Raw genomic sequence first — 21129 nt, forward strand, 5'->3', positions numbered from 1 at the left:
AAATATATATGTAGAAGCTATATCAAAATCTGAACCGATTTCAATGAGAATGGCAGAGGTTACTTATATTAACTACAGTTTATTGTACAAATTTGTGTGGCAATCGGACAAACTATGGGTCTTTAATGCACAATTTACATAAAATCGGAAGAAAAAATATATAGGAGCTATACATAAATCTGAACCGATTTTCAGGAAACTTTACACACATCACTCCAGACTCATTTCAGTACACTATGTCAAATTTTGTGCAAATCGAAATATGTATAGGGACTTTGGTACACCATTTATATTAAATCGGACGAAAATTTATATAGGAGCTATATGTAAATCCAAACCGATTTTTAAGAAACTTAACGTGCACTATTCTAGACTAAATTGAGTACGCTGTGCTAAATTTCGGGCAAATCAAAAGATATATAGGGACTTTGGTTCACCATTTACCTTAAATCGGACGAAGATATAGGGCTATAGGGCTAGATATAGGGCTATATCTAAATCTGAACCGATTTTCAGGAAACTTAACACACATCATTCTAGACCTATTTCATTACGCTATGCCAAATTTCGTGCAAATCGAAAGATATATAGGGACTTTGGTACACCATTTACCTTAAATCGGACGAAAATATATATGGGAGCTATATCTAAATCTGAATCGATTTTTCCCAATTTCAATAGGGTTCGTCCTTGGGCGAAATAAGTGACCTGTGCCAAATTTCATCCAAATCGGATCATAAATGCGACCTGTACTTTGTTAACAAAAATACATGGACGGACGGACAGACGGACATGCATAAATCGACTCAGAAAATGATTCTATGCATATTCTCAAAAGGAACCATGGGTCTATCTCGATTATTTTTGCCTGTTACAAACATATGCACAAAAACATAATACCCTGTACCACAGTGTGGTGAAGGGTATAAAAATATGCACATAGAAACTGAAGATTTTTCTATTGAAAAAATACTCTGTTGCTATGGATTAAGATTTTTTTTGAGATTTTTCTGTAGAAAAAATTGGCTATAGCATCTGAAGATTTTTGTCATTAAAAAATATTCTAATTAACCCAGGATTTTTTATATAGAATGACATGTACGCAGTAAATGAGAATTTTTTCTCTAGAGACAATTTCAAAATCAGCAAATGATTTCCATAGAAACAATTACACTCAATAGAAAAATTTTCTCCTAGGAACTGGTGCTTTAAAAAAATCGTCTACGGTAACCGAGGATTTTTTCTATAGAAAAATGAGGATTTTTTATAAAGAAAAATTTATTCTCTATATGAAAATACTCACACAGAAACTAAAAATAAAATACTGGTTTGCTATGGAGGGATGTTCTCAATTAAATGAGAAATTTTTTAGGGATATTTTGATTTGTAGCAATTGATGGTTTTCGCCATAGAATTGTCCATAGCATCTGACGATGTTTTTTTATTCAGAAAATCTTATTAATTGGGGGTAGCCCCTATATTCGGTACTTCGTGGATGTTGGGATCGTTTTTAATCGGAAGTGGCTGTAATTTGGTGTTTTGGGTTGTCAATGTATTGTCAATCCTCTGTAGTTTATTATTTCGTTTTCTCTTATTTGTTTTAGAAAATATGTTGACTCATTAGTTTAAGTTTTTTTTCTGCAGCAAAACATTAGTCTTCCCTCAGTCAATGTGTGTGTTTTTTTTTTTTTTTTTGAAGAATGATTTTTTTCTATAGAAATACAAATTGTGTTCTGTAACTGTGGTTATTGACAGATAATTGAGAAGAATCTTTTTAGTCTTCCTCATTGAACTTGATCTAAGTTTAGTTAGACTATTATGATATGCAGATTTTGGATAAAATCAAAAATCAAAATTTCGATGCGTCATATGGGAGTGGTTAATATCAACATGATAATATATTTAACATTAATAATAAACATATTTAAAATTCATAGCTAACATTTAAAATAAAAATCAAATCATTCTAAATAAATGATGAATATTAGACAACTGATGTTAGTATATAAAAAAAATATTTTGGTTATCGATCTTTTTGTCTGCCGGTTTGTGTGTTTCATCCATCCAATAATCTTCTACACGAATGTCTTAGACTGAAGGTATGAAAACCTTATCACCTGAGGCTAATTTGTCCGTAGCCAGTTGTAATTCTTATTGAATATATATTTATATTTCCTTTTCCTTTTTAATAAAGATTTGTTTCCACAACAGGTTTTATTATAAATTTTAGTAAATAATCATTAATCTTTTGGTCCAACACCCAACATTTTAGTAAGCAACTAAAGCAACCATTCCAAAACGCCCATGCTAATGACTCATTTGCTTCAGACTCATTTCAGAGGTTTTTTTCCGCTCGACATAACCTCTTATATAACCGCAATATTCTGGTAAATTTTTGCCACAGTTCATCTTCATTAATATGTTTCTCAACTCTAAGAAAAAACATTACATGATTCTGATGTGAAGTAAAAACCCAGAGAAGAGGTGAACCGGCCTCCAATGTTTTATTCAAATTTGTTTTCATTTGCGGTCTGGGACTTTTGAAGATGACACGCCGTGGCACAAAGAATGAGAAAACATGGTCTCTCATTGTGATTTCCTTCCTTTTTTTATTTTACCATTACACATTTTCTTTGCCATGGTAAAATGCACACCATTCATCATCTTTGGCAAACAAATGGCAGCTCTCACACACAGAAAATGACAAAAGAGGCCCTCCTCATTTGATGAAGAAACCAGTCTAAGAAGAAGATGATGGCAAATCAACCGGAACAGAAGATGATCGCTGGTTGGATGAGCACCACAAACAAACGGACAGACATAAAGATGGATAAACCACTATATGACTAATTTTTTTTTTTTTTTTTTTTGAAGCAAATCATTTTTACAAAAAATATTAACAACAATTGTCTAATATTCATAATTTATTTTAGAATGATTTGATGTTTATTTTAAATGTTTGCTATGAATTTTAAATATGTTTATTATCAATGTTAAATATATTAACATGTTGATATTAGCCACACCCATATTTTATGTTTAAAATACAACAAATTTTAATTATGGTCATAAATAATATTAAAATTAGTATGCTTGTTTTTGATTTTCAAATACCAGTAATAATGAATAATAAATTATTCAAATTTAATATGACTTATCATATTCTCCTAATTTATTTATTTGATGTTTTAATAGCCTTGTCTAATAATTTAACAGAAAGAAACCCCTTCCCATACCCCCAAATATATCCATTCTTTAACAGACTCTGTAATCCAATAACAGTCTGTTTAAACGTTAACAGACTTTTATTCATAATTTTCCAATCTTTTAAAATTTGCATTATAAAACACATTTTTTCATTTCTTTTGTTAACAGATTCCCGAATCCATTAACAGTCTGTTAAAATATTAACAGTATTTTATTCACATTTATCCAATGTATGAAAAATTTAAATTGCTAAATAAATATTGCAAATATTTTTTTTCAAAATAATTTTTAACTCTCCAAACGACAATCGTAGATACAAATCAAAAAGTAAATATATATGTATGTCCAATCAGCCATCAATCGATAACCATCAATCCATCCATATATATTCTTTTCCTTTCGTCTTTGGTTGATATTGCCAACACTCCATTCAACCATTGCAACAAAACAACCATTCATGCATTCATTTTGTCAGTCAGTCATTCATTGTGGTGTTGGTGGCGATGGCGACACGACAAAGTCATACAAGTTGCTTGCTTGCCACTGGCGTTAAATGTTACCCTGTTATTTCCAATTTTTAAAACAACAAAATCCACAATAACAACAAACAAATCACCAGTAGCCAGCCACCAGCTTGATGACGAAGACCGATAGCCATATATATTTACCTTATCTTTAACAACTTTTTCACAATAATTATTATTGTTGTTGTTGCTGCTGCTGCAACTGAAGTTGTTAAAGAAAAATCTTCTTATTTGTTTTTCACAACTCAGTTAACACTGATTAAATAGACTTTCTCTTATTGGTTCTTTACACATGAAATAACAAGGCAGATTTTACAACAACAACATAAATTGAAAATTAAATAAAACAACAAACGAAAAAAGGAAACAAAATAATTATTATGTTCTCAAAATCCCAAAACAGGCGGGACTTTTATATTGGGCTATGTCAAAACATTGATCTATAATTATATATATATATATATATATTTTTTTTTGCATATGTATGCAAATTAGGTAAAGTAGAGCCTTTTCCATTTGAAAATGTGGATAAAACTAATAAAATGGGTGGGGGTATGTTAAAGCCTAGACCTATAACAATCGTTTTCTGCGCAGATGTATGACAGTCTCCAAACCCTTGAAATGGTAAATTAGAGCATTTTCGGTTAGAAAAAATCTATAAAACACATTTGAAAATGTGGATCAAACCGTCAATATAACGAAAATTGGGCGGAGAAACATTAAAACCCTAAACCCATAACAATAATTTTCTTTTCTACACACTCCAAACCCTTGAAATGCTTAATTAGAGCCTTATTAACGAAAATTGGGCGGGTCCTTTATAGGTGAAAGGACAAACCATGGACCTATAATTATAATTTCTTCCCTATAATTATAATTTCTTCCCAGGCATAAATGTGGCAACCTCCATAACCCTGAAATGCCATATTAGAGCTTTTTTCGGAGGAGATGCAGGAAAAACTCTAAAAAATACCGGAATTCCCGCCTTTTCATATCGGTGGTATGTCAAAATATGGACCTGTATTTATAATTGTCTACATAGATGTTTGCCAGCCTTGACAACTCCGAAATACTTTTAGGTAAAAAAACACAGCTTAAATTCTCAAAATTTTAAAAATTGGCTGAGACCCTTTTAATATACCCTGGTATGTCAAATTACAACCCTTATTGTTGGAAGATTTAAAAATACCGAAATATATACAAAAAAATTGGATCGATATTGACTAGTTACACTTCCAAAAATCCTAAGAGTAATAGCTATGTCAGTGCAAATTTTCGAAGTTGTATCTAAAATATTGCGAACTCTATAGTGATTTCAACAGGCATACGGACGGACCAGCCTAAAAAACACCTACTTTTATTCTGATATCATATATATATATACATAATGTATTCTCCGTCGATTATTTCAATCTTATATTTAATATATTATGCACCGTATGGTGTAGGGTATAATGATACAAAAATTCCCTGTTCATCTGAACCGGACTTTTACCTGAATACATAAATAACAGCATTAGTGCTTCTGAGGTCTACTAACTTTTCATAAAAATCTCTGCCTCAGTTTATCAGAAGATATTGTTTTTCTATAAAAAAAAATCAGACCTCCGACCAACCTGAGGCGGAATTCTTCTAAATAAAAATATCACAGTCTCTGTTGACCTGAAGCGAACCAAGACCAATCTCTGTTAAGAAGGTAACAGCCAGTGTTAATATATTAACAGGCTCTATTAAAAAATTAAGAGTGTTTATAATGTATTAACATCTCCTGTTAATGTTAGTGTATTAACAGCCTCTGTTAATGAATTGACATCCTCTGTTAATATATCAACAGCCCCTGTTAATGAACCACCAGAATCTGTTCATGTATTAACAACCTTTGTTTATGTATTAACAGTCTCTGTTAAGGTTTAGCAGCCTCTGTTAATGTATTAACAGCCTCTGTTAATGTATTAACATCCTCTGTTAATCTATTGATCTATTAATGAATTAACAGCCTATGTTAATGTATTAACTGCCTCCACTAAGGTATTAACCACTTCCTTTAATGTATTAACAGCCTCTGTTTATGTAACAAAAGTTTCTTTTAATGTATTGACAGCCTATGTTAATCTACTGACAACATCTGTTAATGTATTAAAATCTCTGTTAATATATTAAACGCATCGGTTAATGTATTAACAGACACTGTTATCGTGTTAACAGCCTCTGTTAGTGTATTGACAGGCACTGTTAATGTATTAACAGCCTCTTTTAATTGATAACGTTTTCTGTTAAGGTATAACATTCTCGGTTAAAGTATTAACATCCACTCTTAAGACATCAACAGTCTCTGTTAAAGTATTAACAGTCTCCATTAAAGTATTTACAGTTTTTGTTAAAATACCAAAATTTGACGTAATATCTGATTTTTTAAGAGTTAAAGCTTTGGAGATGAAACAATAGACTTTTATTAAAAAAAATACCCGCATCATATGTCAAAATCTTTTAATATCAAAATGATTTATTTACAAAATCACAAAATAATGAAAGTGATGACAAAACTAAATGACAAGGAACTAAAATTTTTATTGTAGTTCCTTAACGAGAAATTAAATAAACGATTCATCATCGATACACTCTGGGAGGAAAGCTTCCGTAGTAATGCTACATGAACTTTCTCTTCACAAATAAAAATATAAATGTTTTTCCATTTTGTAGACTTGTCTTCGACGAAGAAGACAAACCGTCAGCGAAAAAAAACTTCAAACATTGTTCACACACACAATTCATTGAAGTTAATGGAAGTTAGTTTTTGTATGGGCTAGAGGGTAAAGGGTTTTTTCAGAAACCCATTAAAGCTAAACGTCATCAAACTTAAAGAAGTCTTCAACCAAACTGAATACAAAATTCAAAAAGTGTAGTCTTCTTGTTTTGTCTTCAATTCCAATTGGAATGGTGGAATGACATCTATGCTTGTACATATGTGTGCTCGTATGTTTGTCTACGAAATTTTGTTGTGCTGTACATAAAAAAGTCTAAGCACGTTTTATTTTTTTATGCAAATTTTGAATTTATTTTTATATTGTTGTGTTATTGTGGTTTAGCATACATTTCATGTAAAAACCGTAAAGGTTTGTTTCAGTCAGTCACTCACTCAGCCGCCAGCCAGCATATTGACAGTTTCTTAAGAAATATTAGCTCTTTTCTACTTCTTGTGGTTTACTAGATAGTATTGAGAAGTTTCTGAACATAAATTTTAACACCAACTGAATACTTAAATACAATACATAAAGTTAGTGGATGGATGACCATTTGTTGTTCAGTTAGCAAATTTCGAAATAATAAAAAATAAATTAACATGTAATGACGGCATAGAACATAGGTATTGAAATAAGGGTTCGTCTGACATGACGGGTTGGTGGTTACATGACGGGAAGGATAGGCAATACTGAGAAATTAAAAACAAAAACACACACACATTAGAAAACAATTTGGTATATGACTTAACATAGATCGATAAGACATTCCCAGAAGCAGTTAATACATTAACAGAACCTATTAAAACATTAACAGAGGCTGTCAAAACATTAAAAGAGGTTGGTAATACATTAACAGAGGTTGGTAAACCATTAACAGAGGCTGTTAATACATTAACAGAGGTTGTTAATACATTAACATAGGTTGTTAATACATTAACAGAGGCTGTTAAACATTAACAGAACCTATTAAAACATTAACAGAGGCTGTCAAAACATTAACAGAGGCTAATAATACATTAACAGAGGCTGTTAATACATTAACAGAGGCTGTTAATACATTAACAGAGGCTGTTAATACATTAACAGAGGCTGTTAATACATTAACAAAGGCTGTTAAACATTAACAGAACCTATTAAAACATTAACAGAGGCTGTCAAAACATTAACAGAGGCTAATAATACATTAACAGAGGCTGTTAATACATTAACAAAGGCTGTTAAACATTAACAGAACCTATTAAAACATTAACAGAGGCTGTCAAAACATTAACAGAGGCTAATAATACATTAACAGAGGCTGTTAATACATTAACAGAGGCTGTTAATACATTAACAGAGGCTGTTAATACATTAACAGAGGCTGTTAATACATTAACAGAGGCTGTTAATACATTAACAGAGGCTGTTAATACATTAACAGAGCCTGGTAATACATCAACAGAGCCTGTTAATACATTAACAGAGCCTGTTAATACATTAACAGAGCCTGTTAATACATTAACAGAGCCTGTTAATACATTAACAGAGGTTGTTAATATATTAACAGAGGCTGTTAATGCATTAACAGAGGTTGTTAATACATTAACAGAGGCTGTTAATGCATTGACAGAGGCTGTTAATACATTAACAGAGGTTGTTAATACATTAACAGAGACTGTTAATGCATTGACAGAGGCTGTTAATACATTAACATTTTCTACAAAAACTCTTTATTTTCGTCCCATCCCAATACCCATCAATTTATTGACACATACAAAAACTCGATTATTTCATTTCAAATACATCTTCTCAATATATTTTAATAACACATTCTAAATAACCATGTTCTGAAACGAAAACATGTTTGTTTTCTTAATTAACATACATTTATATATGACACTATATTAATCATTCAATTCTATCTTATTTTTTTTTTTTTTTTATTTCAGATTAAAACTCAAAACTTAAATCACAACATTTGATTTGTTGGTGCTTTAGAAGAGTTTTTGGAAACAACAAAAATCCCCATAATTATTAAACAACATAGATTTTGTATTTTGATCGCGTGTCTACAATAATTTTTTTTAAAACGCTGACAACGCATTAGACATACCCCAACCAGCGGAACAATAAAGCTTTAGAAAACCAGAAACACACAACAACAACAGAAGAACAATGGCTGAACGTCGTGGAACAAAAGCTTTGGAATTATGGTGCCGTCGCATGACAGAAGGTTATCCTGGTGTACAAATCGACAATATGACCACATCGTGGCGTGATGGTCTGGCGTTTTGTGCAATGATCCATCATTTTAGACCAGATCTGATGTAAGTAGTATTCGTATTGCATAATTATTTACAACGAGAAGTAAAAAAACAAAAGAAATTAATTGCTAAGTAATTTGTTTACAATTTGAGATCAGACAGTAGTTTTTGATTTTTCAAAAAAAAAAAAATAATATATGTATATATATATATATATATATATATTAAATCAATTCTATTGGTGCGAATCCTTAAAAAAATTAAATCCTAGTAATAGGCGTATTATGTCTTTCTGCATATGTTTGTAACAGGCAAAAATTATCGAGATAGACCCATGGTTCCTTTTGAGAATATGCATTGTATCACTTTCTGAGTCGATTTATGCAGGTCCGTCCGTCTGTCCATGTTAAATTGTAAACAAAGTACAGGTCGCATTTATGATCCGAATTAGATAAAATTTAGCACAGCTCATTTGTTTGGTCCTATTGAAATTGGGAAAAATCGGTCCATATTTAGATATAGCTCCCATATATAGTTTCATCCGATTTCCTGTAATTGGTGCACCAAAGTACTTATATATCTTTCAATTTGCACGAAATTTGGCATAACGTACTGAATTGAGCCTAGAGTGATGTCTGCCAAGTTTCGAGAAAATCGGTTCAGATTTAGATATAGCTGCCATATATATTTTCGTCCGATTTAAGGTAAACGGGGCACCAAAGTCCCTATATATCTTTCGATTTACACGAAATTTTGCATAGGATACTGAATTAGGTCCAGAATGATGGGTGCTAAGTTTTGTGAAAATCGGTTCATATTTAGATATAGCTCCCATATATAGTTTTGTCCGATTAAATGTAATTGTGTACTAAATACCCATAGCTAGTTTTTTTTTTTTTTTTTTTTTTTTTTTTTTTTTTTTGAGATATTTCTTTAGGCCTGGAAGATATTTTTAGTTCAGTTGTATGCGTAGATTTCTATAAATATTTTTTTCCTGGCTCGTGGCGGGTATTTTAATAATATATTTTTTCAAGACCTGTAATCCCGATTTGTTTAAATATTTTTTTCGAAGCTAAATTAAGTCACGGGCTCATTTTTTTTTCGAAGCCAAGTTAAGTCGCGGGCTTTTCTACAGGCCTGGATTTAAAAAAATAATTTGGAAACTTTCTACATGCGTGGATTTTCACACAAATCTTTTCGAAGCCCATTTATGAGCGTGGATTCTTAAAAATTATGTTTTTAAAACACAGTTGTAAACCACAGCTATAGCCTTGGAATTTTATTTTTTAAAGCATCTGAAGGCTTGAGTTTTTAAAAACATTGTTTTCTAAGTCTATTTAATGGCGTTAATTTTTTAAAAATATTTTTTCCGAGGTCCATATATAGGCGAGTGGTTTAAAAAAATAGTGAGGCCAGGCTTGTAGGTTTTTATAAAAAAATATTAGCTTTTTAATATTTTCAAAGTCCATCCACAATCTTGAATTTTATGAAACTATTATTTAAGTTAATTTTTTAAAAATTGTTTTTAGGACAATCTATGAGCCTGAATTTTTTAAGAAATATTCTCGCACAATTTGTTTAAACATTTTTAAAGTAATCATATATGGTTTAAATATAGACGTGGATTTTTAAAATATATATTTTCCAGGTCCAGCTTTATGCGTGGATTTTTTAAAAATATTTTTTCGAAGCAAAGTTTTAATCGTGGATTGAAACAAATTGTGAGGCCAGGCATAAAGTTTTTAATAAAAATATTTTTTCATGGCCTATCTATAAGTGTAGAATATTTTAAATATATTTTCGAAGTCCATCCATAAGCGTGGAATCATATATTCAGTATCTGTTTTTTTATTTTAATCTTGACTTTGGATTTTTAAATTTAATTGAAACAATACAAAATTTCAATTAGTAATGCCAAAATTAAAACATGTGCTACACATTGCTTGTCTCAAGGTCATCACAACATAACCAAATGTAACAATTGTTTTTTTTTTTTTTTTGATACAAAAAGAAAAAAACTACAACAATTGGCAATTTAAAATAAAAACCAAGTGGTTTAATTGGCAATTTAGAGAGGGGTGAATTTGGATAATCAGCAACAATACCATGAAGATTCGCTTGCTGAAAATCCATGAACAACACAGTGACATTGATTTGATTAAAAAACACAATTTAATAAATTGTCTTGGGGGAGATTTCAATTCGTCACAATTCCCCCTTAATGGATTTACTTGTCTTTATTTTTAGAAATAAAAAAATCCTCCTCTTAACCTTAATCTTTTGTGTGTCATTTAATTTTTCAATCCTTCTCTGCATATATTTTTTTTGTGTTTGACCTCCAAACCCACAAAAATATAACCGAAAGCTAAAAATAAAAAAACACAGCCCCACTTCAATAGGCAAACATTTCGTATGCAATTTTTTTGAAATATTATGAGCGATTTCGTTTATTAATCTTTTGTTTATTTTTTCTGGTGGGGGTATTAATCAGAATATTTATGTCTATTTCGTTTATGAAGTTCAAAAATTTTTTTTCTCGCCACCAAAAATGCTGGCAGACCACAACAACCAAAATAGATTTCCTAGTTTAACTGTTTGTTGTTCTATGCTTAATTTACTGCTAACGATTTGAGGCAAAGTTTGTTTTTTGGTTTTGACCAAAAACCGTTTTTACCAGCAAAAGGTCAAAGACATTCAAAATAATAAAACCACACACACACTCACACATTTATATAAATAAATCAACAACTGAACGGCGTTTTGTCTATTGAACTGTTTTTAAATGGTTTTTCGAACATTTATGTTTTTTTGTAGCTGGGTGTCACCAGTCAACAACAAATTGAAAATTATTGTCATTTTGTTATTATTGTTGTTGCTATTTCGCCTTTCGAATAATAGTAATAATTATTATTTTATTCATTTGCCCGCTGTCATAATTATGGGGTCTTTGTTTTGACTAATAATAGACCACGACGATTATTGCTGTAGTTTTAATGGTCGTCGTCGATAATAATTATGTCCGAATAACCGTTATATTTGTTTTATGCTAGGAGTGTTTTTTATAAGTTTATTTGTTTTAAATGTCATCGAAAATAAATAAATTTTGAATATCAATTTATTTTTGAGAATTAAATGTGGGTTTTAAAACAGACATTTTTAGATTTGTATGTATGTGGGTTAGTTTAAAGAGGGAAGGTGTATTTTTATAGATCCCACCATAAGATGGAGGTGTGTATTAAATTAATTAGTCTTTGTCTAACACACCGAAATAGTCGTCAGAGACCTCATTATTATTATTATTCATCAGAATAAAATTCTATATCGACTTGGCCATGATCGCCTTTCGGCCACTGTAGAGTTCACAATATTTAAGATAGACCTTTCAAAAATTACATAGAGATACCACAATTCCCTGGATGTTTGAAATTAAAATGGGACATATTAGTATGCATATAACGGTTCCCCTGTGCTTTAGATATTTTGAAAATTTTGGTCATAATTTGACATTCGGGTTTCTTGGAGGAAGAAACATTTAACGGCATTTTAATTATATTCCCATATTTTAATTATATTCCCATAATTATATTCCCATATATATCAACACATAGACCTATATTTATTTTTTTTGATTTCCCCTCATCTCACATTTTTAATTGAAAATTTAGATCACTTCATATCAGTTTTGTTTCCTGAAAATGTTAAAAAAAATTCTCCATTCATTGACGACACATTTCCGCGAAGAACTCCTTTATTTTGGTACCTTTCATCACCTGATCTATAGTTGTCTCTATATAAATATGTAATTAGGTAGCCTTCTTTTAGCAGTCTTACATGTTCATGACTTAGAAGTCATGACAATTGAACATCAATCTAAGAGTTCGAAACCCCATTAGCATTTAACATTTGTTCGTAACTCCCATTTAGTTTAGCATACAAAGGCTAGGGAATTCGAGATATATCTAAAACAATAATTAAAAACAGAACAAACTAATAAGCCAATGACGTGTGAGGAAGTGGGGCATAAAACGAAACAATCTTTAAAAAACTGTTGTTATCATTATCAAAAAAACTTACAAAATTTTTAAAATATTTTTTAATAAAATTGGGGAAACAATGGCTGTTAATACATCAACAGATGCTGTTAATACATTAACAGAGGCTTTTAATATAGTAGCACAGTATTTTAATACCCTAATAGAGGCTGTCAATACATCAACAGATGCTGTTAATATATTAGCAGAGGCTATTAATACATTATCTGAAGCTGATAATACATTAACACAAGTTGTTAATACATTTACAGAGGCTCTAATACATTAACAGATGCTGTTAATACAGTAACATTAGCAAAGGGCTTTAATACATTAACAGAGACTGTTAATACATTAACAGAGACTGTTAATACATTAACAGAGATTGTAAATAACTTAGCAGAGGCTGTTAATACATTAACAGAGACTGTTAATACATTAACAGAGACTGTTAATGCGTTAACAGAGACTGTTAATACATTAACAGAGACTGTTAATACATTAACAAAGACTGTTTATACATTAACAAAGACTGTTTATACATTAACAGAGACTGTTTATACATTTGCAGAGGCTGGTAATAAATTAACAGAGACTGTTAATACATTAACAGAGACTGTTAATACGTTTACAGAGACTGTTAATACGTTAACAGAGGCAGTTAAGACATTAACAGATGCTGTTAATACATTAACAGAGGCTGTTAATACATTAACAGAGGCTGTTAATACATTAACAGAGGCAGTTAAGACATTAACAGATGCTGTTAATACATTAACAGAGGCTGTTATTACATTAACAGAGGCTGTTAATACATTAACAGAGACTGTTAATACATTTGCAGAGGCTGTTAATACATTAACAGAGACTGTTAATACATTAACAGAGACTGTTAATACATCAACAGAGCTGTTAATACATTAACAGAGGCTGTTAATACATTAACAGAGGCTGTTAATACATTAACAGAGGCTGTTAATACATTAACAAAGGGTGTTAATACATTAGCAGAGGCTGTTAATACATTAACAGAGGCTGTTAATACATTCACAGAAGCTGTTTATAAATTAACAGATGCTGTAAATACTTTTGCAGATGCTGATAATACTGTCATAGACTGTCAATACATTAACAAAAGCTGTAAATTCCTTAACAGAGGCTTTTATTCCATTAACAGAGGTTGTTATTCCATTAACGGAAACTGTTAATACCTAAGCAGAGGCTGTTAATACTTAAGCATACATTTTTAATACATTAACAGAGGCTATTATTACAATAACAGATGCGGCTAAAAATCATGCCTTGAAGAAAATTGAAAATTAACGCCTTGAAAAAATTTGCTTTAAAAATGTCATGCCATTTGCTAACAAAAATAATGTCTTTGAACAAATTTTCTTAAAAAACGTCATGCATTGAAAAAATTTTCTTAAAACAATCATGCATTGAAAAAACAATTCTTTAAAAAAATGTAAGCGTTTAAAAAGTTTATTCCTTGAAAAAAAAAAATTCTTTAACAAATTTGAAGCCTTTGAAAAAAAAGTTTAAACCATCCACGCCTATTATAAACTTTGAAAAATGCACGTCTATTATAGCCCTTGAAAAAATATTCTTTACAAGTCTACGCCTATAACAGCCTTTGAAAAATGTCATTTAAAAATACACACCTATTATAGCCATTGAAAAATATTCTTTAAAAAATCCACGCCTTTTTTTCGGCCACTAAAAAAATATTTTTTAAAAAATCCACGCCTTTTTTTCGGCCACTGAAAAAATATTTTTTTAAAAAATCCACGCCTTTTTTGGCCTTTGAAAAAATATTTTTTTAAAAATCCACGCTTTTTTTTGGCATTTGAAAAAATATTTTTTAAAAAATCCACGCCTTTTTTTGGCCTTTGAAAATAATTCTTTAAAAAATCCACGCCTTTTTTGGCCTTTGAAAAAAATATTCTTTAAAAAACCCACGCCTTTTTTGAGCTTTGAAAAAATATTCTTTAAAAAATCCACGCCTTGTGTTGGTCCTTGAAAAAATATTCTTTAAAAAATCCAAATAGATATTTTTAAATCTTCATCTCCTCCTCTTTACTATTCCGTCTACGCTTCTGCCTTCAAATATTTTTCTTTATTTCATTTGGATTTTATTTTAAGGGGACCCCCCCCATTCTCGGGGTCAAAATTTTTGTTGATATAATTCGAATCTACACTGATTAAAGAATGTCTCTACAAAATTTCAAGTGAACATCTCAAGAACTCTTGAAGATATAGCCGATTTATTGTGTCAGCATCAAGTGACGGCTGAAGGGCTTCTCAAACTTTAAACGCGTTTTTCTCTAAACATTTTTTTGCGAATGGCGGGCACGATAACTCAAAAACTAATAACCCAATCGATTTCAAATTTTTACACGTTTCTCTGTGAGTGTATAGCTATCGTATGAACTAGGATAAAGCCAATCGGTGAAGATCTTCCTTATTTTTTAACTTGGTTTTTGGTCAAAATTCGGGGATTTTTCAAAAATATTTTTTCAAGTGTCCGCCATTTTGTTAATTTTAGAGCGAAGACAATAATCCTAGTTCATACGAGAGCCAGACATGTACTCTTTCTAACACCGTTGGAATTTTCGGATTCCGATGTTCCAGTGAGGAGTTATCGTGCCCGCCATCAAAAATAAGGACTTTTCTTTAATTACAAAAAACAACAACAAACAACAACAATTTTTTTTGTAAATTATTTTTCTTCTATTTTAAATCTTCAATTATATATGTGTAAAGTTACAAACCTTAACAAGCATTGGTATTGATTTACCAGCCCATTGAAAATCTTGAAAAATTAAAATCGAGAATGGGGGGGTTCCCTTAATTAAAACTCGTTTTGTATTTGCTTACATTTGCAAACACCTGAGAATCATGCTTAAACACTCATATGCGAAAAAAATACTTTTAAAATGTTAATTTATAAAAAAATACAAGTAAGTACAACAAACAATTGTACATTACATGTCCGTCCAACTATTTGTCTCTAATGTTGTGGCCATTTAATTTTATGAAAAAGTTCTATTGTTTCTCTAAAGCGTTCTCCTCCGGATATCAGTTAATAAATCATTAGCCATTTAGAATCTGAGTTGGAAAAAATAAAAACAACAACAACAATAAAATTCAGCTATTGTTATAAAATCAATAGAAACACCTTGACAAGGTCACAAAACTAGTCACAGATTTTTTTCCCAATATTTTTTAACAATTTGTTTGCGTTGCAAGGGGGAAGGTTTTTTCGAAAATGTGAAAATCGTGATTCTCCTTCAGCGGATGGGAAATTTGGGTCAATCAAAATACCAATAACAACAACAACATCAAGACAACAATATGAATTGTAAAACTACGAAGCAAATCGTTGTAAATTTTATTCGAGTGCTGAAATTCAAATTTTCTGACTTGCCAGCCTCCTCCTCTCCTTCCTACTACTACTACTCTTCAGGCCTTTTTGCTGTTATTAATTGCTGGATAATCATGTTCAACATGATACACCTCATTGCAAATTTTTGTAATGTTGTTGTTGTTTTTTGTTTTGTAGTTTTGTTGTTGTAGTATTTTTGCAATTTACTACTTGGTATAGTTTTCTTATGAAATTTACAACCGCATTAACCAAACAATGAACAACAAGTTTTCTTTATTTTCTCGGTTTCATTTAAGGGAACCCCCCCCCATTCTCGATTTTTTATTTTTAAGATTTTAAATGGGCTGGTAAATGAATACCAATGCTTGTTAAGGTTTGTAACTTGGCACATATATATTTGAAGATTTAAAAAGAAGAAAAATAATTTACCAAAATTTGTTGTTGTTGTTTTGTTGTTGTTTTTTGGGTTCAAAGAAAAGTCCATATTTTCGATGGCGGGCATGATAACTCCTCACTGGAACATCGGAATCCGAAAATTCCAACGGTGTTCGAAAGAGGACATGTCTGGCTCTCGTATGAACTAGGATTATTGACTTCGCACAACAATTAACAAAATGGCGGAACTTTGAAAATTTTTTTTTTGGGAAATCGCCTATTTTTTACCACAAACTAAGTTAAAAAATAAGGAAGATCTTCACCGATTGGCTTTATCCTAGTTCATACGAGAGCTACACACTCCCAGAGAAACGTGTTAAAATTTGAAACCGATTGGATTATTAGTTTTTGAGTTATCGTGCCCGCCATTCGCAAAAGAGAAAAACGCGTTTAAAGTTTGAGAAGCCCTTTAGCCGTCTCTTGATGCAGACACAATAAATCAGCTATATCTTCAGGAGTTCTTGAGATTTTCACTTGAAATTTTGTAGGAACATTCTAGAATTAGAGTAGATTCGAATTAAATCAAAAAAAATTTTGACGCCGAGAATGGGGGGGGGGTCCCCTTAATTTTTTTTGAGTTCGTTTGTTGCTGTAATTAAATATGAAAATTTATTGTAGTATAACAATCGTTTCTTATGTTATTTTTTTGTTTTTTTGCTTATTGCATATTTAAAAAAACTGCAGCAGCAACAATTATTGTTGCTACCACTTCCACTGGTTAATTGTGTTTTAATAACACGGCCAACCAATGTATTCATGTAGTTAATATAAATATGTATGTATGTAGCTCTTTTTCTATTCGCTTCGTTTATTCACTTCGATTTTCTTACTTTTGCTGCTACTACTAATTTGAAAAAAAAGCAATACAAACTAAAACTCAAAACTAGGTTAAGTGCAATCACTTTAAATTGCGTTGAACAGAAATTAAAAAAAAAACCGAGCAAAAAAAATCTGAAAATGAAACCAAACTCAAAACTAGAAACCAATTTTGACATTTATATTAAACATGAAAATTGAGTATTTAGTCAATGAAATGAAAACAGAAATGTTAACAAAATAAGTTGTTCAATTTATGTTAAGTGCAATTTGTTGTTGGCCTTTTTGTGGTCGATATGTTTCTTTTTAATAATTCGACATTGAAATCAAATAAATTAGTTTATTGCAGAAAATTTCAAAATTGATAACATTTCAACACGAAATGTCTAATTTAAACGACAGGCATACATAGTAAATGGCCTTGTATGCTAGTTGTCCAGGGTAACACTTTTTTATGGCATGTTTGGTTCTTAAGTCTTTTGATTTTACATGATTTAGCCTTGAGATATTTGAATATTGTGGGGCTTGAAAAAATATTCATTAAAATATCCACGTCTTGTATGGGGCTTGAAAAAATATTCTTTAAAAAATCCACTCCTTGTATGAACCTTGAAAAAAAATATTCTTTAAAAAATCCACGCCTTGTATGAAACTTGAAAAAAATATTCTTTAAAAAATCCAAAAATTAAATAAAAATATTTTTTCTAAATCTAATTATTATTTTTTTCTAATTCCAGTGATTTCGATAAATTGAACAAAGCCGATGTGTACTACAACAATGCCTTGGCATTTACAACAGCTGAAAAATATTTGGGTATACCTGCTCTGCTCGATGCTGATGATATGGCCGCCTATGAAGTACCCGACAGATTATCAATTTTGACATATTTGTCACAGTACTATCAAGCCTTTGCATCACAATGTAAGTTACAAATTCAATACTTTTTTCAAAAAATATAAAATATAATATGGCGAGAAAACATTATTTTTAATTTTTTAAAACTAATTCGAAATATTATTTTATATATTTATTAGGGAATTTTATTTCCGGAGAAATTTTGTTTCCTAAACCAAATATATTTTCCACAATATTACTCTGGCGGAAATGCTATTTTGAAATTTAATTCTCCTTATTTAGTTTCTAAACCACGTCCATTGTTTTTTTTTTCTATTTTGTTAACACGTGATTTGTATTGAATAGAATTTCACTGGCATTGTTAGTTACATTGTTAATTATTGCCATATATGGTTAATTTATTTTCAATTACATTTCTCAATTGTATACATCAAAAATTTCTTTCGTTACCAAATTGAGGTGCGGTATAATAAGTTTATTCAGTATATGCGGATTCTTTGATATTCAAATTTTAAATTGAACAACTCTTACAGCATTATTTATTCAGACATTAGTTCACCAATGATTTATAAATTATATTTAAAAAACTTTCTATAAAGACTTATTTAAAGCACCGAGCACAAATAACAATTCAAAGTTCGATCCTCTTCCATATGTTGCATTATTTTCATCATGCATTAATATATACAATTTTCAAATATAGTGTCACTAGTTCACAGAAACCCTTGTAAATCTAAATGATTACCATTGAGTAACTGGCTCCTTTGTTCCCTTTTTCGAATGTTAAGTTCACAAATCATTTCATAAAAGATTTCAATAAGAAATCATATGATTTTTTTCTTCAATATTTACTCTCAATCGTTTATTATAGAATCATGACCAATAGTTCATTAGTTCACCAACAGATAACAGGTTCGTTAAGATTTCATTGAGTCTTACATTCCTCTGTAATTTGATTATTTCCTCGGCAATTTCATCCGAATATATATCTTTATAATTGTTATACAACAATCGACATCAAGAACAGCTAAAAGGGTTCAAACAATTAATAGTGTTTAATGTGTGACTCACTAATAGTTCCAAATAGTGAAAATGGTCCAGAATGTTTGTTCATTATCACCAGCGATTCAATTGCTGTATCATTCGCAAATTCTTTTCGATATTTGTACAAATCCAAAGTTTAAATATATCATCAAAGTCCCTCTGGTTAATTAAAGGAGCTCTAATTTAATTTAATTAATTAATTCGGTTCTTGATTAATGAATCAACCTCCAATAACTCACTAGTTCAAGAATTGTTCACCAGTTCACAAATACACGAAAACATAATAATGTCTTGAATAGTTCAATAATTATTTTAGATTCAATAAATTAAACTTTTTACCCCAAATCATTGTTCAATAACTGATCATTAGTTACATTGTTGCATTAATAAAAACATAAAACACTAGTTCCTAACGGTTCATTATTTCTGCAAGATATCTCTATGGTTAATCACTGTTTGAAAAGTTTCGAAATTCATTCCCTAGTTTTTTCCCAACCATTCATTATTTCTACGCGAATTATCTAAAATGAACTATATGAACAAACGGAATGACCTATTACCCTACCGACCGCTCAAGAACGACCCAACTATTCTATTTATTATGAATCTCAAGTTCAATACCGTATGTTTTATAGATTCCTTCATGAACAACTTGGTTCATTATTTCATAACTGACTTATGGATTCATTATTGGCTTTCTGATTCATCTGTGTTCTGATCGTTCAATATTTTATGTATTAAATTCAGTAAAAACAATGATTAACTCTTTGTTGTATAGGTGTGGAATAGTTCAGTTCCAGTTCATTAGCTCTTTATTCATTCCTTTTATTTGCTTTTTATTACTTCGTTGATTTATTTATTAACTGACTAGTTTAAGAAAGGTTATTTGATTTTGAATTAAACTAGAATTACCCTTTCCGCAAATTGAACTAGGTCATTCATTTAGTCCCGTAAGCCCTTTTAGTCTGATCGTTCATTTGTATATTATTCGATCAATAAACGGAATGAACTAAATTAACGATTGCATCTAAGGGAACTAGGTGCACGGGAGTAAATGATCTATTATCAATCGTTCCTTTTAAACTAGTTCGCTCCTAAACGACGTAACTCTATATATATATATATATATATTCCCCACCATTTGCTTATATAGAAGTTCATTAAACCTAGGGTATAGCGTATATATCTCAAACTAATGATCTCAGCAATCGAATGAAGATGAACTAATGAATGTCTTGGTCTATTATTTACCAATGGTATTTGTGAATTTTTTAAGCGTCCTAATTATTTTCACTGCAAACCTAGCGAAATAGTTAATAAGTCACAAAATGGTATGTGTTCCAGCTAATAGTTCAGTAGTTCTCTAATCTATTATTGATTTCATACTAGTTCACAATACTTCTCATTCGATATTCTAGCTTAAAATCTGCATAAGTTTTAATGGCAGATTAATCAGTGAACATCATGACATACAATTTTTTCAAATGGGCACTAGTTCATAAACGGTTCTCTGGTTCGGTTCACTATTTCGATAGTGGCCTAATTTTAGTATTTATTTTATGGATTTGTATTTTATAATAGAAAAGTTCTTCACTAACGTTTCCATATAAAATCATGATTGGTTCTGATATTTTTGTGAATTTTTTAGACATCCTTATTATTCTCAATGTAAAACTAGCGAAATAGTTAATAAGTCACAAAATGATATGGGTTCCAGCAATAATAGTTCAATAGTTCTCTAATCTATTATTTGTTCACAAAGTGTTCATTACTTTTCTCATTCGTTATACTAGCTCAAAATCTGCATAATTTTTAATGACAGCAATGCCAGGTTAATCAATTAA

General features: G+C 30.4%; 1 protein-coding gene across 1 annotated transcript in view; it reads left to right on the plus strand.

Moving 5' to 3' along the window:
- The first annotated feature begins 8626 nt into the window (after positions 1-8626).
- LOC133327334 (MICAL-like protein 1) overlaps positions 8627-21129 on the plus strand; it is a 109467-nt gene continuing 96964 nt past the window's right edge. Inside the window, exons 1-2 of the mRNA XM_061535897.1 lie at positions 8627-8778; positions 18123-18307. Of these exons, the coding sequence (XP_061391881.1) occupies positions 8627-8778; positions 18123-18307 (337 nt within the window). The remainder of the gene's footprint in view (positions 8779-18122; positions 18308-21129) is intronic.

The sequence above is a fragment of the Musca vetustissima genome, unplaced genomic scaffold (genome assembly GCF_032173495.1).
Source record: "Musca vetustissima isolate MV318-11 ecotype Yass unplaced genomic scaffold, APGP_CSIRO_Mvet_v1 utg57006, whole genome shotgun sequence".
Lineage (NCBI taxonomy): Eukaryota > Metazoa > Arthropoda > Insecta > Diptera > Muscidae > Musca > Musca vetustissima.